Below are 27225 nucleotides of genomic sequence, written 5' to 3' on the forward strand. Positions count from 1 at the left end.
TTTGGACATTATGAGGATTACGAGGATTATAATTCAAGATAAGATCTGAGTGGGGACACAAAGCCTAACCGTATCAATTTCCTTCCCATCTTAAAATCATTTGGTCACATTATGTCATACGTCATACTGGCCTTTTGATCACCAATATCAGGTGAATACCCTAGCGCAGTGCTGCGGCACACGGTAGGTAATAAATAGTAGATGATTCCTGCATCAGCGGCAAGGAGACCTGGGCAACCATTCAACAGCCTGTGTGACCTGCCCTACTTGAGGGCCTACTCTCAGTCCCATTAATTATGATTTTTTCTTAAAGAAATGATATTATTTTTAAATAGGTAAATATATGCACATGGCATCAAATGTTAAAAAGGATGGTATAGAGCAGAAAAGTAAGCCTCCTTCCCATTTTTCCCCCGCTAAGTTGCCTGGATCCCTTTCCAGGGATAGCTCTGCAGAGACAAGCACATATGAACATAAAGTTTTTTTTTAGCAACTATAAAGCATCCCATAGTGTGAATGTACAGTAACTTATTTAACCAGTCTCCAACTGATGAAAATGAAAATGTTGTTTCTCATTTTTGTTCTTACAAACAAGGCTACAAATGCACACCTGCGATTCTGCACACGTGTACCTCTGCAATTTAAGGGTCTAGACAGAACAGCTAGAAGGATAGAGGAGAGAACACATATGGGGGCCAGCTAGACAACTATTGTCCCATTTGGGGTCAGAAAATATTTATGAATCGACTGATGGAAATTTTACAATTTATGATGCCTTTCTAGCCAAAACTTAATGTATTTTTATGTATTCAATTCTTGTCTCATATCCTTCATCTTAAAATTTCCTTCATCTAAGACTCATGCATTTCTTATATAAATGTTTTCCAAGCCATTTTCTGTTGCTTTTTGTTGCTACTGAAAATGGGGTCTTTCCTTATATTTGATCTTCCAATTATTGTCTGTATATATGAAGCCTGTTGATTTTGGTTGTGTTGATTTTGATTGTGTTAACTGTGTAAAAGTTTTTCTGCTGTTTCTCTTAGGTTTTCAAGCTTACAGTAACATCAACTGTGAATATTAAAGCTTTACATTTTCTTTTTCAAGTTGTAACCATCTTATATTTTTCTTGTCTAATTAAATTAGCCTGTATCTCCAGTAAAATATTTTCAGTGGTATTATGGGTATCCTTGTCTTATTCCCAACTCTTAGTGGCAATGTTAGGAGTCTGTGAATAGAATATTTCATGACTTTCTGGTTTGCTGATATCTGAAAGTAAACACATATGCAATTCTAAAGCATGGCTTTATTATAAATGTTTTGTGTGACGTAATTGTACAATTAATTATCCTGCAACAGAAAGAGGAGATGAATAAACCTGATACATTTTTCTGTCATCCATACTTCAAAGGACAAAAAAATCAAGGTGCACCATAGCTTGGATATCAGCTTTTATTTCATATAACAAAAAGTAACTTTAATGAAGCAATAAATTATATGACAAAATTCAAAGATTAGATAAGGTACAGATATTAGAAATAAAAGTATTGAATTACATATACAAGAAGGCATTGACCAGTAAGTACATGGTTGCTTTTCTCCACACACAGAATTCATAATACTGGAGCACTTCCGAAAACCACCACCTGGATGAGGATCTTCAAGAAAATCTGCCCAGTGTCAGGCTGTGAGTGGTTGTTCCTGGGATGACTGGGGAATGGTTAGGTTAGGATGATGGGGGAGGTGAATAGGTTTGTTGAAGGCTGTCTGAGCCTAGACTTCACAGTCAGGCTCCCCTGGAAGTGTGGGAAGCCTTGTTTGCCCTAGACTCAGTTTCTTTGACTCCCCAGCCAAGATTTTCACAGTGGCCATGTGTTCTTAACCAGGTGAACAAATAAGTCCCACGGCTCAAAGTCTCAAAAGGACATTAAAGGAACTTTAGGAAGAGACTAGTTAAGGGCACGCTGCCTGTCTCTGACTGTTAGGTTCACTATTAATCCACATTTTAGCAGCTCTGTGCCTTAGAAAAAGAGAATTAGTCCTTTTAAGGCTCAGTTGCATCATCCACAAACACCTTCCTTATAAGGTTGATATGGGGATTATAGGATATGACTGTAAAAAGCTTAGCATGGTACCAACCCTTACATGTTTCTGGGGTGGGGAAACCAGCCTTACTGCAGGGAAAGATGAGGTTCCAATGCTACATACTATTTGGAGAAGGATCAATTCAGTTTGGAAATTTCAGAAAGTTGGATGAAACTGGGACTGTTCCTGCTAGACAGCATGTCCTAACTCAGGCAGGTGAAAGAAAAAGGGGTGACCATTTGAAAGCCAGCATTCCAGCGAGGCGGGCAGTAGAATATCTCACTTACTTTCTCACACCACATCCCAGTCAAATCAGACTATAACTCATCATTTTCAATATGTGCTTTTGCTTGTGGTCTTAGCTATCTCCAACACAAATTTTTATTGTTGTTGTTTTGATGCTTTTAAATCTAAGTCCTAACCTCTCTCAGACATTTTTATGTTGCCCTGACAAAACCTGCCTTATACTATGGTTGGGGATACACGGTCCTGGGTCTTCCAGGGTTAAAGTGGCTTAAGACAGTGGGGTTGTCCTGAGAAGGTTGTGTAGCCAGAAGCAGCACTCTGGCTCTTAGCAGGCTTTCTGAATGATACTCTAAGACCAAGCAAAGACAACAGATGAGTTACAGCATGGGGTTGAAACATTACTCACCTGCTCAAATACTTCAAAATTTGCTGCAGGGAAATGAATACACTATCTACTGGAGGTACCAAAGAACCCTTATTTAGGGTTCAAATAATTCAAAGCAGTTATTAACTTGCAGAATTTTCAAATATACCATGACCTCACAGAATTACTTCATGATGGTGTCTAAGTAATACAAAACACTTGGGCTAGTGACTGTTAACATGTCTGGGGTCTGGGAGGCTTTTAAAAAGACATATGTCAAAGTAGAAATTTGTTATTGGCAACGTGGTCAATCCTGACTCTTCCCAAGTTTTGCTTCACTGGAATTAATTCAGGGATTCCAAGTGCCATGCAACTAGTTCATAATTTTCTTTCAACACAATTATAAATGATTCAGGAATTTGGTTCATCATTGAAAAATGAAGTCCAGGAACAAACTAATTATGCTTATTATTAAAATATGTAGAGTGTATTTTGCTTGAGATAAAGCCGTAGGGAACACAATCAGCACATTCACATATTGTGCTTTTGCTTCGTTTCCTGAACCCCAGCCAATTGCTGGCTTAAGCAGGGCCATCTCCTCGACTGAGGACAGAAGTGCTGCACAGCATGGAAGGCTCAGCAAAGCACCAGATGCCTTCTGGAAATGCCAGTGTGACTTCAGGAAATGACCAAAATGGCCTCATATCCATGGATCCTAGTGAAGGCAGGACCATCACTATCCCTGAACATATAAATGAGGACAGAAGCACAAACAGAACATTTACTGGATTAAATTGACCAATCTGTGGCAGGTAATTATTTAGCTCAACACTCTGCAAAGGTTTGAGTGTGGTTTCTAAAGTGATGTAAATCAGTGTTTGGACTAGGCCTTCCTCAGAGAGTGCAGTGCTGACCAATACTAGATCTATGGGATATGGATAGGAGTTACATGAAAAAAAATTCATGCTCCATTAAACTTGGAAAGTTTGAGGTTAGATAAAATCAAGTGGCTTTCCTTATTATAACTTCTCTCACAGACTAATATGCTAATGTGTGTTGTGGCTCTCCAAGCAGATATTATGGTATGGTGTACTTACCAAAGGTACTTGACCAGAGAGGGGACTCCTTTGGTCAGAGAGCACCTCTTGGGGCCACCTTCATCAGTGCACTTTGGGAAGTGCTGCCTAATTGAAATCAGCCTGTTTTGCAGCTGTCTCAATAGGAGTCCTAGCTGGGCCTGCAGGAAGAGCCCAGCAGGAGCCTGCAATGCCCTTGCATTATTGAATACTGCACTGATTTACTGAGTACTACATTGGCTTATTGAGTACTGCACTGTGTTACTGAGAACTGTGCTGTCCTACTGAGTGAGTACTGCACTGCCTTACTGAGCCCTGCACTGCCTTATTGAGCACTGCATGGTGTTACTGAGTACTGCACTACCTTACTGAATACTGTACTGTATTACTGAGTGCTGCACTGTGTTACTGAGTACTGCACTGCCTGAGCCCTGCACTGCCTTATTGAGCACTGCACTGTGTTACTGAATACTGCACTACATTTCTGAGTACGGCACTGCCTTACTGACTACTGCACTGCCTGAGTACTGCATTGCCTAACTGAGTACTGTACTGTATTACTGAGTACTGCACTGCCATACTGAGTACTGCACTGCTTTCCTAAATGCTGCACTGCCTGGCATTGAGTGAAACAGGTTCCGTGGGAAAACAGAACAGGCTCAAATATTTCATGCAGGTCTCCTGATCCATCCACAGCCTCACTATAGGTAAATTTCAGAATGTCCTGATGAAACAGAGACTCTCAAGGATCCTTTCTTCAGATGTAATCATTGCCACGAAGGAAAACTGAAAGGTGGCATATCACTGAGACGCTGCTGCCTTACCAAAATATCTTTTGGAAGTTGCATATTAATTTTTCTAAGATAATATTAGATCACAGGAGAAGTAAGGTGAAAAGCTGTTAATTCCAGACTCTGAGGTTAATTAACTCTCATAGATGGTGCACCTGTAGGAACGTGTAACAGGTAGGATGACACAGTCTTATGCTTGGTTTCCTTTTTATAGAATCTTGAATCAGGAAATATTTTAGTTACAGCAGAAGGCAAATGGTATAGAAAAAAGAGATATTTTTTCCAGAATTCGCCCCAGCTTCTCTCTAATGGGGATTGAGATGAAAACATTCTTGAATCCTGTGCAGGACATTCCCATGAATGACATGGAAAAGAAATTTTTTAATTACATTTAGAAGCAAATTCAGCAAATCAGTCTCCCTCTCCATATTCCAATTTGCAGACTCCTCAGTTTCAGACTCATAAGAATGAACATGAACCACCTTTCCACTGAAAGACATCAAGGCTCTGTGTCTCCATAATTGATTCAGGCACATTAGTTATGCAGTGGGAAGGGAGAGTAGACCCCCGGGTCCAAACTGTTGACGTGGTGGCCCACCTCCCTCCCCCATCCCGTCACTCCTCAGGCTTGCACTTCCCGGACACCAGCTGTCATGCAGGAAGCTGCAGCTTCTCTTTCCCCCACCTCCTTTGCTGGCTGGAGCTGCAGGATCATGGCCTGCAGAGTTTCCTTCACCATCTGGAGCTCCCTCTTGAGAGACTGTGGGCACGTTGTTAAGGAGCACATCCGAAGGTGATGGCGGCCCTCTGCAGCCTCCGAGGGATCGAAGAGCATGAGAGTCCGCTGGAAGCAGATGGGCACTGCCATCTAATTGCAGTTTCAAGTTCTTTCAAATTGTAGGAATTAAATATTATTACAAATTTTACACTTTTTCTTTTAAGAATGATTGCAATTTCTACAATGCCTGAGGTATTGACTATCTCAAATCAGGTCTTAAGAAGGAAATGGAAGAGTCAGCTCTTAGCTGAGACAGATGGCCAACTCAGATGCTCAATGATCTGCGATTGGCATGACCGTAACTCCGGCTAAGCCCCAGGTTGGGGTGGGGCAACTGTCAGATGCAAATACTCTTGACAGTAGAAAGTGCCTGAAATCAAAATCTCCTTGAGAAATACAGGATTTGGGGTCACTATAAGTAGGGAGAGGAATACTGGACCAGACTCAGCTATTAACATGGTCCCTGTTCACCACTAACCAGCCTTGTCACCTTATGCAAATCAGTTACAGCCTCAGTTTTCTCATGAAACGATGACTTTGAAATCCCTCCAGGCTCTAACCTGCTGTTATCTGTTAGTATATTCCCAGGGACTTGACAGAGTCCATCAAAGGGCAAAGAGAGCTTGCTGTTTCTGGGTTGGTTGGTTGGTTCTTTTTTTCTTTAATTGTTGAGATCTTAGTTTTCTAACCTATAGTTATTTCTCACATGGAGAAAACAATCATAGAGAACTTAGCAAATAGTCATAGATAAGGCTGTCATTCTCTTAAGACACGGGTTCTCATCTGGGTGTTCAAGTGGGGGAATGTTTAACCAACCGTGGTTTAGTGGTTTGTCTGTCCATACATCATCCAGTTCATTCTTTCCCTTTTCCCTTGTAGTCAGAACAACTCCAAGGCAAATGCAGGGTGAGAGTTGGGTCTAACAAGCAAATTGGTCCACTCTTATCCTACAGGAACCAAGGGAGAAAGTCAAAATATGTTGATACCACGTACACATGCTGAAGTCATCACATAAAGCCAGACCACTCCAACAGTACTAGGTCAGACATGGAGGGAATAGAGAGCTTTGGGAAAGGAGTCTGACTGCTCACGGACCACCTACACTACAAAGTGGTTTTCCCAGAGTTCAACATCAATGCAGTGTCAAGAGAAACAGACACCCTTACAAACCACTGTGGAAAGCTTTCCCTATTTTCTTTCTTTCTTTCTCTTTCTTCCTTCCTTCCCTCCTTCCTTCCTTCCTTCCTTTCTTTTCTTTCTTTCTTTCTTTCTTTCTTTCTTTCTTTCTCTTTCTTTCTCTCTCTCTCTCTCTTTCTCTCTCTCTTTCTTTCTTTCTTTTTCTTTTTCTTTTTTTTTGACAGAGTTTCACTCTTGTAGCCCAGACTGGAGTGCAATGATGTAATCTCGGCCACTGCAACCTCCACCTCCCAGGTTCCAGTGATTCTCCTGCCTCAGCCTCCCGAGTAGCTTGGATTACAGGTGTGAGTCACCAAGCCAGGCTAATTTTTATATTTTTAGTTGAGATGAGGTTTCACCATATGGGCCAGGCTAGTCTCAAACCCCTGACCTCAGGCAATCTGCCTGCCTGGGCCTCTCAAAGTGCTGAGATTACAGAGGTAAGCCACCACATCCAGCCTCCTTTCTTTTTTGAACAAGAGCTCCAGAGGATCCTGGGAATGATGCAAATGAACCTCTTCTAAGCAAATGTGCTGAACCACCCTGAAAAGTTCTAGCAGTTTTTCACCCTCTTGAAGCTTCACCAGACTCTATCATTTGTGTAATTTACATGCATTTACTACTAGGGTTCTCTCCATGCATTTGAACTTGATGAGAATAGGAGTTGGGTAGGAGGCGCCCAAGGGAAGAAAGAACCCAACATTTGCCTGTCTTTTTGTTTTCTTTTTTTTTTAGAGGCGTTGGTTGCTTCCATTTCTTGCATAGCTCTGCTAATCTTTAGTGAAAACATATACGACTTTATACAAGCAAAAGCATACGTGGTCCCAGACGGAATACCAAACTGGAATTCAATCACAAAGTTATGCTACATCTATGAAGAGCAGGCAGAGAGCTTAAGCAGTTTATGAATCCTGACAAACCCCTGAGATTTAATTACCTTTCACATGCAGCCTGGGATGACATGCCACTATTTGTAATGTGCTAATGATGACAAAGGTTTTTAGAGAGAGAACTTGAATCAAAATGTGATGTTTCTTTAAAAACTCATAAAACTTCTGGCCCTGACAGAACACAATGAAAAGGTTAAAAATAAGGAGGGGTTACAAAGGCAAAAGATGAAGGTATAACTAAATGAACACATCAGCTACTCATACAACAATTGCTAACACCGAGAGGTGTCAGAAAACCAGGATTTGAGGAGGTAACTCCCTACCTATGGAAAGTCGGGCACATCAGTCAACGCTTAATTATTCCACTTGTAAAATACTGAATCATGTACCTTCCTCACAGGGTTAGGGTTCAAAGAAATATATTTTTTTTCTTTGTTATAGTATCTTTTGTGAGTCATCATGAGATTTAAGGTTTATTTCTTAATATAACAGATGTAACAAACACCTTAGGCTCTGCCAAAGCAGGGATAGACATCAGAAATCCTAGAAACCTCATTTAATGAACCTGTTGGGGAAATAATCATTAAAATCCTGTTTTATTTGCAAAGTACTTCTCTGCAACCAACCTGCCTATATGATTCCTTACACAAATTGCATTACAAAGCATTTTGGATGTACTGAAGAGTGCCCAGGAAAAAAAATGTAGAATGGGGTGAGGGAACGCACATTGTAGAATAATTTGTATGGAATGATCCTAATTTTGCAAACAAAGACTATTGAGATAAGCCATTTGTAGGTCTAGAAAAGGGCTTCAGGAGGAGATAGTAGTGACCTGTTGGTAGAGGCACCGGAAGGGAAACAGCGTTTTTATTTTCCATACTTCTGTGATATTCACAATAGAAACGCGTTGCTTTCATATTTAAATCAATATGTTTATAAAAGAAAGGCCTGGAAGCCAGGCTCAGTGGCTCACACCTGTAATCTCAGCACTTTAGGAGGCTGAGGTGGACAGATCACCTGAGGCCAGGAGTTTCAGACCAGCCTGGCCAACATGACGAAATCCCGTCTCTACTAAAAATACAAAAATTAGCCAGGCGTGGTGTTGCGTGCCTGTGATCCCAGCTACCTGGGAGGCTGATGCAGAAGAATCACTTGAACCTGGGAGACGGAGGTTGCAGTGAGCTGAGATCGCACCACTGCCCTCCAGCCTGGGCGACAGAGCAAGACTCTGTCTCAAAAAAAAAAAAAAAGGGAAAGAAACATTTCCCTGTTAAGCGGTTGGGAGAAATGAAAGTGCAGAGAGAGAGAGAGATCCTCATTCTTTCTTTCATTCATTCAAACATTCAAATGTTTCCTGAGTTTCCACTGTATGTTAACAAATGTTATAAACACAGCAATACAGGAGAGAATCAAAGTCACTGCCATCATGAATGGCATAAATACCTATGAGTACAGCAGGAAGTAAACAGGCGCCACGTTGACAGTATGTCCAGCTATGCTGTGTTCACAGTGAGCTGGGAGCTGTGGGAGGACCTGGAGCAGAGGGGTGACATCATCAGTTTGGCTGCTGTGCTGAGAATGGACTAAAGGAGGTAAAGGCAGAAGCACAGAGTGACCAGTTAGGAGACCACTGCAATAGTTCAGGCAAGAAACAATGACGGCTTGAATAGGGCAGTGGCAGTGGAGGTGAGATGTGGCTAGATTCTGGATGTGTTTTGCAGATACAACCAAGGGCATATGGTGTTGGTCTGGATATGGGATGTGGAAAATGGAAAAGGCATCAAGAAAGACTCCCTGATTTTTCATCTGAGCAAATAATTAGAAAAATACATCTGTATTTTATTGCGAAAGACAGGACTAGAAATGAGTGGTTTGGTTTTTTTTTTTTGGTAGAGTAGGGGAAGAATTGGATTTTAGACAGGGTAAGTTGGACAAGCTTATTAGCCAAGAGGAGATGCTGAGTAGAAAACAGATGTAAGTCTGGCATTCATACTGAACCATATATTTTTAAAAAAGTTTTATAGGCTGGGCACAATGGCTCACGCCTATAATCCCAGCACTTTGGGAGGCCGAGGTAGGTGGATCACAAGGTCAAGAGATCAAGACCATCCTGGTCAACATGGTGAAACCCCATCTCTACTAAAAATACAAAAAAATTAGCTGGGCATGGTGGCACACGCCTGTAGTCCCAGCTACTCAGGAGGCTGAGGCAGGAGAATTCCTTGAACCCGGAGGCGGAAGCTGCGGTGAGCCGAGATCGAGCCATTGCACTCCAGCCTGGGTAGCAAGAGCGAAACTCCGTCTCAAAAAAAAAAATAGTTTTATAACATTTTCCCACTGACTTACAGAAATATAAATTACCTTATTTGATACATCTAAGCAAGATCTGAAGGGGGCTAAGTAGTAGCTATAATCAGATTTTCTGATCACTACTCCAATAAGCTCATAGTTGAAGCCCATTACACTTGACCTTGATTTTTGTCAAAGAGCTGAAAAACAAAACTCCACTATTAAAATTTTAGGCAAATTCCAAAATTAGAATTGAGGTGCTATCTGCACCTACGTGCAAGAATAGGCCTCAAAAAAGCAGAATAATTATTATGATGGCCATGCCTTAGGGACCCGAGTAGCTAAGTAACTGCCCCTGTAACAGATATGCCACCAAGTACCTGTGCTATCTAAGAAAATAGCAGATTCATTAAAACAAAGTCACAGGATGAACCTCCTAACATCTTTAAAACACTTTTGGAGCCCATGGCCATTCTTTACCTGCTTGGGGTAGACTATTCATATGGTAGGTAAGTATATAACTTGTTAAAATGTCTGTGTTTGCAATAATTAAATGAGTAAGTCAGCGGGACACGTGCATTCAGGAATGATGATAAGGCAATATTGTCATTCAGGGCACCATTTGCAAAAGATTCTGGAATTCTTTAGATAGACTTTTTTTTTTTTTTTTTTTTTGAGACAGAGTCTTGCTGTTGCCAGCCTGAAGTGCAGTAGCGTGATCTCGGCTCACTGTAACCTCCACCTCCTGGGTTCATATGATTCTTCTGCCTCAGGCTCTTGACTAGCTGGGACTACAGGCGCGTGCCACCATGCCCAGCTAATTTTTGTATTTTTTAGTAAAGAAAGGGTTTCACCATGTTGGCCAGGATGGTCTCGATCCCTTGACCTCGTGATCTGCCCGCCTCAGCCTCCCAAAGTGCTAGGATTACAGGCGTGAGCCACCATGCCCGGCCAAGTCTTTTGTTTTAATAAGAAAACAGTTGAGTGTTTTACTGTGAATAAGTGTCCAAGTGAGCATTTCAATGGCTTAGTCAAAATTAGGTCATCCATTCATCTGACCTAGTTTGGTTCAAAAAGAAACAACAGTACAAGTTGAGAATCCCAAATCCCAAAATCCAAAACCTGAAATGCTCCAAAATCCAAAATCTTCTGAGCACTGACATAATGTTCATTGGAACATTTTTGATTTTGGAGTTTTGGAGTTGGTATGCTCAACTGGTAAGTATAATGCAAATACTCTACAATCTGAAAAAATCAGAACTTTGAAACGCTTCTAGTCCCAAGCATTTCAGATAAGGGATCCTCAACCTACATATCATTTAAAAGTGCTGCTCCTTTGCTACATTATTTCTTCTTACCACCATTCCTTCCTGGGTAGCCACTACAGCCCATAGTACTAGAGAATTTACCTTCATGGAAAAGCCATGAGAACTCAGTCTCTTAAAAGCAAAGGAAAAAAACTTGACTATACCCAAGACTTGATTCAAAGGATTTGATGCTTGTACAGGGAAACTCTGTGTTGCCTACCTTGTGCCAAGCCCACCTCGTGCTGAGCCAGCAGCGGGACAGCCCTGTGTCTACACTCTTGCCCTCCCCCATCCACTGTGGGGCTCCATCTCTTCCTCTTCCCACTCCAAAGCCTAAGTGAGAGCCTAACGGAAGAGCTGTGACTACCTTATCTGCACCAGCCCATCACACACAAAGATGTTACACACTAACATCTTAGGCTCTGGGTTTTCTTTCCTTTCCTTTCTTTCTTTCCTTCCCTTCTTCTCCCTTCCCTTCTTTCCCTTCCCTTCCCTTCTCCTTTCCTTCCTCGTTTCCTTTTCCCTTTCCTTTCCTTCCCTCCTTCTCTTCTTCTTGCTCCCCTCTCTCTCCCTTCCTCCCTTCCTTCTTTCCTTCCCTCCCTCCCTCCCTCCCTCTCTTCCTTCCTTTCTTTCTTCCTTCCTTCCTTCCTTTCCCCCTTTCTTCTTGCTTTCTTCTTTTGGCAGTGTCTTACTCTGTTGCCCAGGCTGGAGTGCAGTGGTGTGCAATCTCAGCTCACTGCAACCCGCGCCTCCTGGATTCAAGCAATTCTCATGCCTCTGGAGTAGCTGGGACTACAGGTGCCCACCATCATGCCCAGGTCATTTTTGTATTTTTAATAGAGATGGGGTTTTGCCATGTTGCCTAGGCTGGTCTTGAGCTTCTGGTCTCAATAAATCCACCCACCTCAGCCTCCCAAAGTGCTGGGATTGCGGGTGTAAGCCTCCGTGCCTGGCCAGGCTCCGGATTTTCTCATTTATAAACTATGTGAGTGGAACTCCATGATCTCATGATCCCTCTTTCAGCCCCTCAGCTCTATAAGTGGAAAACATCTCCAAGGAGGCAGGACAAGCTCACAAAACTCCTGTTAGCTTTGTCTGTTCAAGCTAAAAGTTTGAAAGTTGAACTAAACAGGGGTCCTTACGGAGCTGTGGTGTTTGTGCACAAACCTGGATGTATTCAGAGAATTTGCATGCCATCAAGCACCACCAAAACTAATCAATTGGGCACCATGCACTCCAAATAAGCAGAGAAATAGAATTCCACAAAGGCTTCCCAGACATGGATGTAAATACAACCGCAAATAGAACCAGACTGTCTCTACCTTGTCTATGGCTCAGAGGCAGGCAGAACTGCCCCGAGGGCTTTGAAACATGCCAAAAATGTACAAACCACAGGTGTACTTCTTTTCCTTTGAAAGTGGGTTGTAGAAATTGAAGGAGAAAAAAATGAGAAAATCCTGCTTAAAAATCCACCTTAACTTAGAAGGCTTTTGGTTACAATATTTTGAGCATGGAGGAGATACTGCATACACTCGAAATGTTTTTCAAAGCATAACTGCTAATTAGGACCTTAAATGACTGTGAAAATGCACTACAGACTCACACTAATGCTCCTGGAAGTCCCGCCTTGACTGGCTATGGAGTCACACCTCCTGTGCCGTCCTCTGACACTAGGCATGAGCCACCTCTCCACCGCCAGCTCCCCCAATTAATGGTACAGACTGTCTTCAGACACTTGCCGCCACAGAAGCTGATGGGTTTGTGTTGTTATTTGGTCATGCTACATGTAATTCAGCGAGCCTGTGAATGATGAAGAGGCGTGGGCTGTTTCCTTTACCTCCTTAGATTTGTCAACCAGTGTCTTCTTGGTAAAAGTAGGAAATGCCCTGTAGACTGCCCATAACCCAGATATTAAATTAGAAGGCCACAAGGACCTATTTGGAAACTCAGTCCCACTGCCACCCCTAGCCTCTGCTGATGCCACACTAATATTCCTTATGGCTGGATGTGGTGCCTCACGCCTGTAATCCCAGCACTTTGGGAGGCCGAGGTGGGCGGATCACAAGATCAGGAGATCGAGATCATCCTGGCCAACATGGTGAAACTCTGTCTCTACCAAAAATACAAAAATTAGCTAGGCGTGGTGGTATGTGCCTGTAATCCCAGCTACTTGGGAGGCTGAGACAGGAGAATCGCTTGAACCCAGAAGGCAGAGGTTGCCGTGAGCCAAGATCACACCATTGCACTCCAGCCTGGTGACAGAGCAAGACTCTGTCTCAAAAAAAAAAAAAAATTGTCCTTATGCACACATATGGTTTATGCAAACATTGAGTGTAACAGTGTTTTCCACACAAAGAATAAACATTCCTGGTAGCATCTGTGGCTTCAATCTTTTAGACGCGGACATCCATTGTGGGCTTAAATTTATCACATTCCAATGTGGACTTAGATTAATTGGGTACCCTCTACCTCGTACGCACAGTAGGCTCTGGCAGCCTGCTTAATGGAATCAAACAAAATATTGCACTCACTGTGCAATTCTTCTGTGTTGTTGACAACAAGCTGTTTCTTTCAGCCACATTCAGCATTGTATCTTTGATCAAAAATGGAAATACAAACCAGTCAGAGTCTGGCTGGAGGATTCTGGCAGCCTCTCTGAATCTCTTAGATAAGCTCTAATTTGAAACAACAGCTTTTGTTCGTATAGGGGAGCCTCCACAGAGCCTTGTAAACATGCCTTTCTATCTTAGGGCATAATGTTCCGCTCAAATTTAAGTGCTGCTTTGTAGGAATTCAAAGACACCTTCTGTATATTTATTCTCAATCAGTGACAGAACAAAAGTCTGGGATTCGAAGAAAAGTCTGGATTGAAATCCATACTGTGGTGTGGATTTTATTGGAGGGAGGGAGAGAGCCGACTTCAGTACCTAAACCAGTGCTTGTCCGCTTATCACAGCAGAGATCAGTGAAATTCTCAAAAAACATAACATCAGTAAAATACTTCTATTAGAGCTTAAAATTTTAAAGGAATGGTGTTCCATGGAACAGACCTGTCCATTTACTTACAGGCATGGCTGCCTTCTGATGGGCAGAATAGGACCATGGGGCTTGTGGCTGGAAGTTTCTGCTACTCATCAGAAATGACCTTGTACCAGCCAAGCCATTCCTAAGCCTTGTTTTTTTTTCAACTGTCAAGTAGGGAATAACAATCCCTATCTATTTACAGAAGTTTTATTAGAATGAAATGACTTTTCACCTAAGCCATTGTGGAGTTACTGATTGATTCCTTCAAGCGTTTATTACAAAATAGTCGAATCAATCTATCTTGAAACTTTTTATGTATAAATGGGATGTTCTTTGAGCTTGTGACTAACATACTAACAACTGTGAGACAAACTGACTTGGAGAACAGTTTTCTCCCTAAAACCACACACTTACCCATGGCTACGTTAAATGCATATTGTGAATATAGACTCATTTAACCCTCATAAAAGCCTTAGAGGTGTATGTTATCCTGATGTTACAGATGGGAACTCTAATGCTTAAAGAGGCATTATCACTTGTCCATGATCCCGCAGCTACTAAATCTGGTTTAAATCAGCTGTGGAAAAACTAAAAGGGTCTTGTTTTTTGTTGTTGTTTTTGTTTCGAGATGGCATTTCACTCTCGTCATTCAGGCTGGAGTGCAATGGTGCAATCTCTGCCTCCCAGGTTCAAGTGATTCTCCGGCCTCAGCCTCCCAAGTAGCTGAGACTACAGGTGCATGCCACCACATCCGGCTAATTTTTTGTGTTTTTAGTAGAGGCAAAGTTTCACCGTGTTAGCCAGGATGGTCTCAATCTCCTGAATTTGTGATCCACCCGCCTCAGGCTCCCAAAGTGCTGGGATTACAGGTGTGAGCCACCACGCCTGACCGGGTCTTGTTTAAACACTGCTCAAACCCTTTCTTATCAGGGGTCTTTACCAGAGCTGCCACCCCAGCGATAGTAAAAATAAGATCCAATTCCCCAGAATCAAACTAACCCTTTAGAAAATTTCATAACAAGAGGACAGCACAGAACCCTGACTGCAGCCCTCAGAACTGCTACCTGAAGACAGAAGTACATCCCACTCGGGAACTGCCCATGTGCTGGGCTGGGGAACAGGAATTCCTTCATATCCATTGACTCTCTGCAGTGGGTTGCTCCCCTGTGCCCCATCATCTACCCATTTGCTGGAAGCCATATCCCCTTAGACATGCTCAAAGCTTTGTGACCCCATGAATGTGGAATAAATAAAAACGCCATCCTTATTCTGTTTCTATGCTTCTTTGGGAGACTTTTTAATGATGGTTTAAATACAAATTTTGTAAAAGGCAGGAAATTATGAAGAACAGAATATCCGCTTGTAAAACCTACCTTAAGCAATGTGAAAATCATTGCTGATTAGGTTGAAGAAATTTTCTGCCCAGCTTAATAAACAAGGTGGAAAATTTAAAGTTATAACAAGGAAGCATAGCATTGGATCTATCATTAAATCACAGCTCTGAATATTTGTGACAAAGATTAATCCTTGGCCATTCAAAGCTACACACACACACACACCACACACACACACCATAAAGTATAAGAACCGGAATTGTAAAAGGTAAGACAGCAATGAGAAGCAAAGAACAAAATAGCTAAATTTCCCACAAACACATGTAATAAAAGACATTCTATTGAATGGGAAGGATGAATGAATAGGGAAGTAAAGGATATAGGGCTGCATATCCCTTCACCCATCTGTGTACCCATCCATTTGCTCTGGGCAGAACCAACCAGTGACAAACTCCATCCACAGATCAGCACAGAATGGAGTGCTTCATACAGATGCATACCTAAGCCAGGATGTTCTCAGGCCATCTTGCTCACTAGCAGCTAGCTTTGATGAAGGTGTTTGTAGGTGTGACACCAAGGATATTAAGTCTGGTGCAAGAAAATCCTATCATTGAGAACCAGAAAGGACTAGATGTGTTCAAACTATGTGTACATGGTTAGAAGCTGAAAAGAAATAATTCAAAGTCCTGTTTGTTTTGTTATTCTACTGCCCATTACTAGGAAGAATTGTTTGATAAAGAAATTCAGAGGTGGATTGAGGACACTTGGTAGTGAAAAAGCTCATAGGAAAATGAGCCACTCAACTGTTTTCTTTCACCAGGGTCACACAGAACCACCTTTATACTCACTAGAAACTGCATTTTGCTTTGACTTCATTTTGTGGATGTCTGAACTTAACTGTTAGTGGTTGAGTTTAGCAGTGAAAAATACTGAATTGCTGCTTGGCGTGGTGGCTCACGCCTGTAATCCCAGCACTTTGGGAGGCCAAGGTGGGTGGATCACCTGAGGTCAGGAGCTCGAGACCAGCCTGGCCAACATGGTCTACTAAAAATACAAAAATACAAAACCCCATCTCTACTAAAAATACAAAAAAATTAGCTGGGCCTGGTGGTGGTCACCTGTAATCCGCTACTCAGGAGGCTAAGGCAGGAGAATCGCTTGAACCTGGGAGGTGGAGGTTGCTGTGAGCTGAGACTGCACCATTGCACTCCAGCCTGGGTGACAAAAATGAGATTCTGTCTCAAAATGAAAAAAAATAAGAAAAATAATATTGAAAGCTAGAGAGAAAACATTTCATACCTGGTAATCTCAGAGCCCTGAGATGCTCTGCACTACAAATAACAGCAGCATCTATTCGTTGCCATCTTCTGAGGCATGGTAAACTACCCTTTAAAGATTTTCTTTTATGAAATAACTTTGCTGTGCTTAATCTGCAAGATGAAAAGGATATGAATGAGATCTTCATCGTCACTGTGGATTGCTGTGTGAAGTTGATCTTCCAAGTACAATAACTTCTTGCCTATATCTTCACACTTTTCTCCAAGTTCTGCAGAAAGGATGTAAGATTCCTGGCAGGAGGGGGGAAACAAGATCACTTGTTAGAGCCATGAACACAGACAGTACACAAAGGGAAGGTTTCTTGAAAGAGCTCTCCTGGTTTCTGTACCTGTCAGAATTGTGCTAGAGCCTGTGTCTTCCCTGGGGATCAAACTTGAGAAGATGTGAACTGATTTCAAGTTATGACCAAAGAATGCGTTTTGTCTACATAGCTCCATAGGTTACCTCCCTTTCCTCATCATTTCAAAGTGCTGTTTCCAGTATGTCAAGTCCCAAAGTGGATTTATCAAACAGAAACCCTGAATCTTCCAGCTGTATCAACGAGCAAATTCATAATTTAATAGAAATTCTTTTAAAAAGTGGGGAGGGGGTCACAGGAGCAACTGGGCTAACCTGTAAGGACAAAGGGAATATTCCTTTAGGGACACAGAAATTGACAAGGGCACTGAACATTTGTTTGCACACTGACCACAGTCCCTGAGTGCTAGACTTTAAGTGCCACGAGGTGTATATTGCATATATAGCTGCTGCCACCACCATACACAGGAATGTAAGCCCCGTAAGAGCAAGATGATGATGTCTTTTGTGCTGCTGGCCCTAGAGCCCCTGGCATACCCTGGCACATGACAGGCACGTAGTATTGACTGGTTTGATGAATGAATATTGAGTCTTAGAGCGCCTTCCTTCTCTCATGTTTTCCCTTCGAACTTATTCCTATGAGCCAGAAAAGGACCTTCTTTATGTCACTTTCCTCCACAAAACCACCACAGAGCAGAGTCCAAACTCTGCCATCATGTGACCTGGCAGAAGGTCCATGGTTCAGCTGTATCCCCTTTTCTCTCCTAAAGGCAAGCTAAGCTTGCCAACCAGACTAACCCCATTGCCTTCTCTCAAGCAGTTCTTCTTGCCCATGCATTCTTCCCCATTCTTCTCTGAAACCCAACCTTTCCTTCAAAGGCCCCAAATAATTTCACCTTGTAGTACAGCCATTCTGATAAGCGCTGTATGTGTCCACTCAAGTGAGTGTAAGCTCCCTGCAGGTAAGGACCATGGGTTAGTCATTCATTCATCCCAGGGCCCCAAGTCGAATGCTGTCCATGTAGAAGTCCACAGATTTGTAAAGGAAAACAATAAACAAGGTTAAGAAAATGAGAACAGAAAATAGACATTCTTAGAATAAAGCAGGGGAAGATGCAAGAAATGAGCTCAGAATTAAAACTTAAAAGTAAAGGTAACATTTCTTCAACTAAGAGTGAAAAGCTTAGAAGAGTCAGGCATGGTGGCTCACACCACTTTGGGAGGCCTAGGTGGGTGGATCATGAGGTCAGGAGTTTGAGACCAGCCTGGTCAATATGGTGAAACCCTGTATCTACTAAAAATACAAAAATTAGCTGGCACGTTGGCTGGCACCTATAATCCCAGCTACTCGGGAGGCTGAGGTAGGAGAATCGCTTGAACGTGGGAGGCGGAGGTGGCAGTAAGCCGAGACCGTGCCATTGCACTCTAGCCTGGGCAACAGAGCAAGACTCCATCTCAAAAAAAAAAGAAAAGAAAGGCTTAGTAGACACTGTAAAAAAAAATTCTGCATAAGGGAAAGGATTAAGATATGTATTCAGCTTAAATTGCAAGGTTACTACAAAAGCTACAAAGAATGTCCAACAATAACAACAAATGCCCAGGTGTGAGGTAATAGTCATTGATAAAAAGACTTTGGAGATGATGCGTTATATAATATTATAATCAGAGTCCATAAATGACAATTAAGCCCAGTATATAATTTGACTTTTGCTATATTATCTTTAAAATTTACATGTCAACTACATTAGAATAAAATAGTGCCAATGGGAACTGCAAATAACTATTGCAAACATTGGAGAAGTCTAGAATACTGAAAGAATGAGCTATGAGCTATAGAATGAGCTATACTCATTTACTGCAAGGAAATGTATATAGAAAAGAAATCTAGTGGCAATAACATACAATTCTGAGGACATGTGGACACAATTAAAGGAACTTTAATATGAAGGACCCATGAAGGTTTACTCAAAATTGACCATAACAGTGGTGAGAAGGCAGCAAATACATAAAAATCACAAATACATAAATACACACACACACACACACACACACACACACACACACCCCTATATACACACATACATATACACATATATACATATATATGTGTATATGCGTATATATAGATATATTTTTACTGATCCTAAAATAAAATTATCAGCCAAAGATGTGAAATTAAGGGTAGACAGATTATATGGAAGTGTAGACACTGGACAATGAGTAACATCATCGTCACACCTGAAATAAATGAGACACTAAGAAAAAGAACATCTGGGAAAAAAATGATTGACACTCATGAAACCACAAGTCATACAGGAAAAAGAAAAATACAGTGTTAGCAGGAAAACATATATATGACTGACAACACACTTAAAGAGAGAAAAAGCATAGACTCAGAACAGAAAACCAAGGAATTTAAAACACCCTTAAATGACTCAATCTTCATCTTGCGGCTTCAACAAATATGAAATCAAAGCCAAATTAAACAAATTTAAAATATAGTTTTACATTTCTCCCCCAAACATATAATTCCTGCCTGTTTTCCTTTTTAAATTATGTGCAGATTGATTGTAATGGCATAAATTTTGGAAAGCAATTTCATACCACATAACAAGCGCTTTAAATTGTTCATATCTTAGGACCAAATATTCCCTTCCTGGAAGTTATCAAAAAGAAATAATTTGTTCATTTAAATTGAAATAACTTTTATTAAGCCCTTGTAATAAGCATGCAAAAATGCCTATAACATATATATCAAATAGAAATAAAAGATTTTAACCATGCAAAGATGGTGGCATTAAAAATATGGGACATAGGAAATAACTGCCCAGCAATAAAGGGAATAATTAAAATAAGTTCTGATACATTAGATTAGTATTTAGCCATTAAAGTCATTTTTAATAAAAGAGCATTTAATGATGATGAAATAAATAGGCAAAGCATTAAAATATTTATAATTATTATTTTGAGGGGCAGTATTACAGGAAAGTTTTATTTTCTTCTTTATACTTTCCTGAATCTTTAACATCTCTAACATTTGGGAAAAAGTTACCAAAAACCCTAATTCAAACCATAATGAAAAAGGGAGAAATTTACCTGAAATTTTTTTTAGTTTTTTTAGAGATTAAAAAACCAAACAATATAGCAGAAGGGAACAAATTCAGGGAGCTCAATTCACCATGTTCGGTAACAGAAGATCGATTGGCATTTTTGTGGGGCTGCTTTTTCCAAGGCACAAGTTACAGGATCTCTCTCAGGCTCCTGCAGAAACCATTACTTGCTGGGCTGACAGCTTCTAATTCTGAACTGAGAGGATGCTGAATGTGAACCAGGTGGATGTTATTTGAGAGATGTATTACTTTACTATAATGCTCTCACTCGGAATCTTAGGAATAGATTAGTTTAGACCTAAACTGAGAATTGACAGCTGATGAGAGGATAGGTTGACATATTTCTATCAATCTGATGAAAAGTTCTGTTCTGTCCAAAGAAATCTGTCTGTCCAGAGAGAGCAGAGTGGGATTAGAACCACGGGTATCAGCTATGCAAAGTTGCCCAGGTCCTACCTGTTAGCCCATAAATCAGGGACTAGGGAAAACTTCCTTGGCCATTTCTATGCCATGCCCAGGTATGGCAAGGTATACATATGGTCATAGCAACACACTTTTCTGGAACATTACTTCTCCACCATCAAGAAACAGTTTATTACTTCTCTTCTTAAACCTGGGTGGCCCTTGAGATTCCTTCAATGAACAGAGTGAAGGTGACATTGCCTGACTTGCAAAGTCAGGTCATAAAAGGTGACATGCCTTTTCAGATCACCCACCCTGGAACCCAGCCTCCATGTTGTGAGGAAGCCCAAGTTACATGGATGGGCTGTTTATAGATGTCTGGACGAGAGCCTCAGCAAAGCCCCAGTCAACAGCCAGACTTGGGAAGGACTGAACCTTTAGATGGTCCCAGCCCTTGTCCTCAAGTCATTCAGCTAATACCCAGACATTGTGGAGCAGAAACATCCTCTCGCAGTGCCCTACCCCAACTTCTGATCTACAGATCCACAAATATCATAAATAGTTCTTTTAAATCACTAAGTTTCTGGCGATTTTGATGCAGCCATAGCAGCTAAAACAGTGGGCTTACATGGGTTGTCCCTACACAGAACCTTGCACAGGTGGATAGAACTATTGCAAAATGCTAGCCAGAAGTGCATCTTCACTGGTACCTAGTTAGGGAGCCATTGTGATGACTGACTAGACTTTTGAAGCTCACTAAAGTCTTAATGCCCAGACTCGTCCCAGGGAGGGGAGCTCTTACCCATGCTGGGAACTATGGCCATGAGACTGTGAAGTGCAATGAAGACATTACAATGAGTGGTCACTGCCACTGGTCAGTGATCCCAGATCCCTGACTCCTGGTTCAATAAGTTACTGAACAGTACAGGCATATATTCTGAGTGAGTGTGAGTGTGTGTGTGTGTGTGTGTGGTCAAAATTTCCTAGAAAATTCCTCAGGAAGACAGTGAGTCCAACATATTGGATTGCAATATGACCCACAGGGCCTCACTTACTTCCAGCTTTGCGAGAAGCGGCTCTTTCTTCAGTGGACACTTAGAGCAAGGTGCTCACATCATGAGAGGTAGAAAGGTAAGAAGTACACACATTCCTGTCTCCCAGGCCCTCACACTCACCTTGGGGCACAGCTACTTCCTAAAGAACAACATTGCTGTCTAGTTAAATGATTGTGTCCTCCTGGTATGTGAGTGTTTATATGTTACAGTCACATAGGACGGTATAGTGAGCATCAAGCATATTACACTACTTCAAGTTTTTCCCTTGCTTTGACAGCACGTTGCTGGAGTGTGTTCTCTCAAGCCAGTGGGCCTTAGGCCTTATTCTGCAGAGATCCCCTGGTAGGAGCAAAGGGTTTTTACTGTCGACCCTAACCCAACTTCTAATTTTATCTGTTTTATTTGCTAAGCCTTCGTAGAAAGCTAAAAATAAATAAATGAATAAAATGGAAGCTGTTGAAGAGTGTTTGCTTGTTCTAAAATAAAAAATTTCCCTGAGAATCTCAAGACCTAGAAGCAGAGAGTGCTGTATCTGGTAGCGGTCTTAGGAACCATCCCTGAGGTTCAATGCCTTCTTTTACATACAAGAAAAGAGACTCTGAGAGTCATTTATTTATTTTACTTTATTTTATTTTTGTGAGATCAAATTTCACTCTTGTTGCCCAGGCTGGAGTGCAATGGCATGATCTTGGCTCACTGCAACCTCCACCTCCCCGGTTCATGTGATTCTCTTGCCTCAGCCTCCCAAATAGCTGGGATTATAGGCATGCGCCACCACGCCTGGCTAATTTTGTATTTTCAGTAGAGGTGGGGTTTCTCCATGTTGGTCAGGCTGGACTCAAATTCCTGACCTCGGGTGATCCACCCACCTCAGCCTCCCTAAGTGCTGGGATTACAGAGGTGAGCCACCACATCCGGCCGAAGAGTCATATAACCTGGGCAAAGTGGTGATGGAAAGAAATCAGAGAAGCAAACAGCAAGTGTCTGGAGACACGGTGTCTCTTCCCTTCTGCCCTCACAACTCTGAAAAGTCAGTTCTCAATTCCTGGAGGGTTCAGTCTTATTAAAGGGAAATGCTCCCTCCAGGACTCGGACGTATACTGAGTGGAGGTGACACTGATGACAACCATGACAACCTGGGATACAATGAGGAGCACAGGACTGCCCATCCACAAGTCTGTAAAATATCAGTCTGGAAGCAAAGAAAAGCAAGTAGGCACATGGGAAAGGCAGCAAGAATGTCTCCTTTCCGAATAAGAACATGAGCATCTGGTCCCATCTCTCCCATCACCTCGGTGGATTCCAAATGAACATATTCTGAACCATGTCCACAACTTCACACCCTGAGTGCTTCTCTGTGTGCAATTTGTAACTTTTGCTCCCATTTGTACTTTTAAATTGAATGTGATAAAAGAAAAAGAAAACCTGCAAGACTGATACTTGATAATTAAAAATACCACCCACTACAAAGCCGCTGGGATTCCTAGCAGAAATGGAGTTTTGCAATTCTGAATAGATAATTCGAAGTACAGGTTGCTTGGCATTTCAAAGTGTCTTTGAAGACTCTCCAGTAATTTGTCTTGTCAGGTGGTCCTTTCAGCAATTCAAATTATTATTTTTTTTTCCTATCTGAACATCCATCCCATCATTTAGCCTTAGGAGTAACTGTTTTCCCTGTGGGTCAAAATGAAAAGCGGCTGCAACAGGTAAATGGTCTGATTGCTTCACCTAACACCCCTTCTCTTCAAAACCCTGCAGACTCCACTTCTTCCAGGAATGCTTCAATCCCAAATCTCCAACCCTGCCTGCCTCTGGGTTACAGGAGTTCCTCCTTGCATATGTAACTGCCTGTTTCCCTCACTAGATGATGAGAGAATGATACCCTGCCCCTGGCCCCATAGTCCTAGCTTGTTCATAAAAGGTGCTCAGTGATGCTTGTTGAAGCAATGAATGGAGACTCCTGTATCTTATCAGAACTTGGAAGAAGCTACGCTGTTTCTCAGACTGCACTTCCAAGAGATCTTCTCACCCAGATATAAAGAGCTAGAAAGGAAAACTAATAAGAAGAACCTTTCTGAATGCTGAACACATGCCTTTGCCTCAGTGCAGCCAAGAACAGCATTGTCTGGGATAATCTTCCTGCACAGGGACAGCCGTGGGGTCCTGGGGCCCTCCACAGTACTGCTGTACACACATGGCTTTTATTGGCCTCCAAGAGGGCCCTACCATCTTCCCTGCTGTCCCTCCACATGGGTATGATTCAGTAGCACTGACTCAGTCAGGCTATATTTCAAATATAATTTCCTTAACTCACCTCATGATCAAAACCGGTAGGCCTAAATGTTTAGGCAGAAATTTTCAGCTGTGTTGAATTAGAGCTGATGTCAAATTTCTGTCCTGCTCACCCAACTCAGGGAGCGTGATTTAAAAACAGAAAATAGGATTTCCTTTGTTGGGCAGGATTTTCCCATTAAAATGACTTTCAAAAAACATTTTTCTATAAAAGTGTCTACCCAGAAAAGCATTCAGTTGCTAGCCTGAGCAGATGCCTAAACCACATGCCCCAGTGAGAACAGTCACAAACTCCTAGACCAGGGTCTCCAAGGACATTTTTACTTAGCTAATTTCCCCATAAACAAGGCTTAAGTCTTTGCCTATGACATTTGGAAGACAGCAACATTTAAAATTTTAGAACTGGAGCTTATATTCAAAGGGTAGGAAATAGATTATAAAATAATAACGGTTATTTTGATAAGAGCAAGTATCTGGTAACAGTATTTCATCAGGCTGTATCTAGAGTGAGGAGGAAATATTTATTATTTCTATTCTTAATAGAAAATACCTTTGGAAGAGGAAATTGTTAGTTAAATTGCTAGGTAGGCAGGTACTACTGTGGCCGCCAACTCTACTTAGGAAAAGCTTCCACACCTAATAGAGCATACAATTTCAGAAATGTTATCATCAGTGGAGATTTGCCACAAATCTGAGCAGACGGGCTGCACCTTGGGTTGAGTCACTGGATCAAGATGATGTAAATAGTCTATTTCTTAAAAGGCTGTCAAGAGTTATTCTAAAGGGAGGAGCCAAGTGAAGTCTGTAAGAGTGTCAAGAAATAGAATGAGAAAAATCTCAAAACTGGAGTAAGAAGCACTGCTAGGATTCTAAGATTAATCTGAGAAAACAGGCAGTTACCCTTTAGGTCTTGCTTTCGTGTGGAAAATACATTGTGCTGGGGGCTGTGCTGAGAAGTCATCAGTTACTTCCACCCTTGCTAGGGATCAGCGGTGGAGGGGGAGGGCTTAGTACCTGTGGCTCTAGCATGAGCCTCCACCTTGGATACAGCACTCTTGCTGTAACTCAACCTGCTTACCCAGATCCTTATTTGCCACGGCTGTGTAATAAGGCATCAGCAATACCTAGCCACAAAAAAATTTAACTCCTGCAGTGAAAGTCACAGGCTACACAGTAAAAAAATAAAAGGAAGGTGGTGTTCCCTTCTGGCCATCATGTCAACTGTATTTACATATTTCAGGGCGATGGTAGTATTTAGGTTTTTAAAAAATTAAAAAACACATAAAACTACATACAGCACACCTACATGATTACAAGCCAAAAATGCTACTTGAGCCTCATAATGGTTGTTACATTGTGAAGTCTCATTCCTTCTCCTCTGGCTTGAGGTAAACCAGATGTGATTCCCACCATCTGTGAGCTTAGCTGATGCACCAAAACATTTCCTTAGTTTAGTATTAAAATCACAGCCTTAAATATGTTCCTTTGGGCTGTTTTCCAAAATATATGCTTGGCAAATACATTCCAGGAATGCTATATGGCTTTCTCTTTCTTTTAAAAATATTATCGACATAAAGAATATTTACTTCAGACAAATGCCTGCCCATAACATAAAGAGTATCTTTCACATCTATTTGACATAGATTTTATGATGTTTGTCTTTCCACATAAATGCAATGCTCTACAGTCGTGTAAATGCCAATAAGTAGAGAGGCACAAATTGAGACACTATGGGTATATCTTTATTACTCTATATGATATGAGTATTCATCCAAATATTCAAATTATACGGTTACTTCCTGGGTAACTGGGTATTTCTTTTAAAAAGCACCCAGATTTTGTCAGTGGTAAGGAAAGCATCTGAGATATTTAGACCTCTTTAGGTCAGAGCAAGTCTTCAAGTATCTGCATGCTTGTTTCGAGGGCAGCTCAGAGAAACAAGCTTTAAATAAAAGTAATTAACAGAACCAAACAAATTGGTAGAAGAAGAAATTGCCTGCTAACTGGCATATGTTACTGTTCTGCGGTTTCTAGTTTAGATGAAAGACAACCTTTGAAAAGCTACAGTTTATATTACACAATCAGGCAAGGGGATGTGGACTGCCTTTCTTTGAGCACACTGGGCTTGATCATCAAATTTGAACAAAACAAAACTTCATTAGAACCCTCTGAGAATAAAAATCCATTTGAATCCAAAATGAGATTCAAAGCATTGGCTAATACCTATATGCTCGCCATTTGACAGAAGGATTCAGATTCTGGGGATAGTAACAGCCAACCCTAAGGTCCTTTTGTATAAGAAAATAAAAATGAAAAGCAGTTTGAGGGATTCCTTTGAAGGGAATGTGTTCTTTGAGCTTCCTATTGCTAAGAAATATTGAACTGTAAAGAGAAACCATGAAGACAGAATTAAATGCCAAACTCCATCCAGGTTCACCTTATAGTAAAACAAATTTGAATTTTAAGTATTTTCTTGTAAACTGTGCAACTGTGAGACTACCTTAGTTACTGTTTTTAAATGTCAGCATTTAATTCTGGTTCTGGATGTCACCTCTTCCAGGTGACAGCATGCTTCCCACCCTAAAGTCTCAGGCACCTCTGTAGTTTGCTGCAAAGAGATAGGGACGCTATGGTTGGTGGTATCTACTTTTTCCCTCAAAAGGCACTCAGACAAAGAAGAACAAAGGGCCACTCTTCTTTCTCTCACTGCTACTCAAGCTTGTTGGCCTGAGGTTCCTAATCACATCAGCAAAATAAGATCTGCTCTGCTATAATCAATGCTTCCAGGAAATACATGGGGCCAGGTGGAGGAGAGGGTGTGGAATAACCAAGGGCTAGCAAAGCAGAAATACCTGCATGGACAGAATGGAAGGCATGGAATAATTCACTGAAAAAAGTGGTGTGGTAAGTCCTGGGGCAGAGGTAGGATAATTTCATGCAGGAGTTTCACAGAACTCCAGTCCCCATCTCCTGCCTGTTCCAAGCTAGGGAGGGCAGGAGTATCTTACAACCAGCTCATGGAGGGACTGGAAGTTTCTGACTTTAACTGCCCTGGCTGCCAAGAGGTCGGGGAATCAAATGCACTGTAGCTATGATGACGGGGCAGAGTGCTATTTCATCTTCCACATTACAAAACCTCTCAGCTAGTCCCAGGACACCAGGGAGGATTCATTGGATAACACCTCCTCTGTTACGAACGCTGAAAATGAGTCCTTTCCATCCAGGCAGAGGCCGTCCTGCTATCGATCCCTCAGTCTGCACCAGTGAATGACAAGGAATTTCCAAGGTGAACGCGTCACCACGAGTCCCGAGGCTGTTTTCCTCAGAAGCGCTGAACTATTTTTAATTAGTGGAAGAGGTGCCACTGTGAGACC

The 27225-nt window shown here is 41.6% G+C and overlaps 1 protein-coding gene across 4 annotated transcripts in view; it reads right to left on the reverse strand.

Annotated features, from left to right (window-relative positions):
• Positions 1-1283: 1283 nt before the first annotated feature.
• Positions 1284-27225, reverse strand: part of DISC1 (DISC1 scaffold protein) — a 373398-nt gene continuing 347456 nt past the window's right edge. For 3 of the 4 annotated variants that reach the window (XM_032242435.1, XM_032242432.1, XM_032242434.1), the window contains 2 exons: positions 16808-16925; positions 1284-5321 (listed from right to left, as the gene is read on the reverse strand). In XM_032242435.1, the coding sequence (XP_032098326.1) occupies positions 5182-5321; positions 16808-16925 (258 nt within the window). In that variant the 3' untranslated portion in view covers positions 1284-5181. Of the gene's footprint in view, positions 5322-14850; positions 15463-16807; positions 16926-27225 lie in introns of those variants that run through there. The other variant, XM_032242433.1, reaches the window with a different exon arrangement.

The sequence above is a fragment of the Sapajus apella genome, unplaced genomic scaffold (assembly GCF_009761245.1).
Source record: "Sapajus apella isolate SASKATOON/1434 unplaced genomic scaffold, GSC_monkey_1.0 scaffold49, whole genome shotgun sequence".
Lineage (NCBI taxonomy): Eukaryota > Metazoa > Chordata > Mammalia > Primates > Cebidae > Sapajus > Sapajus apella.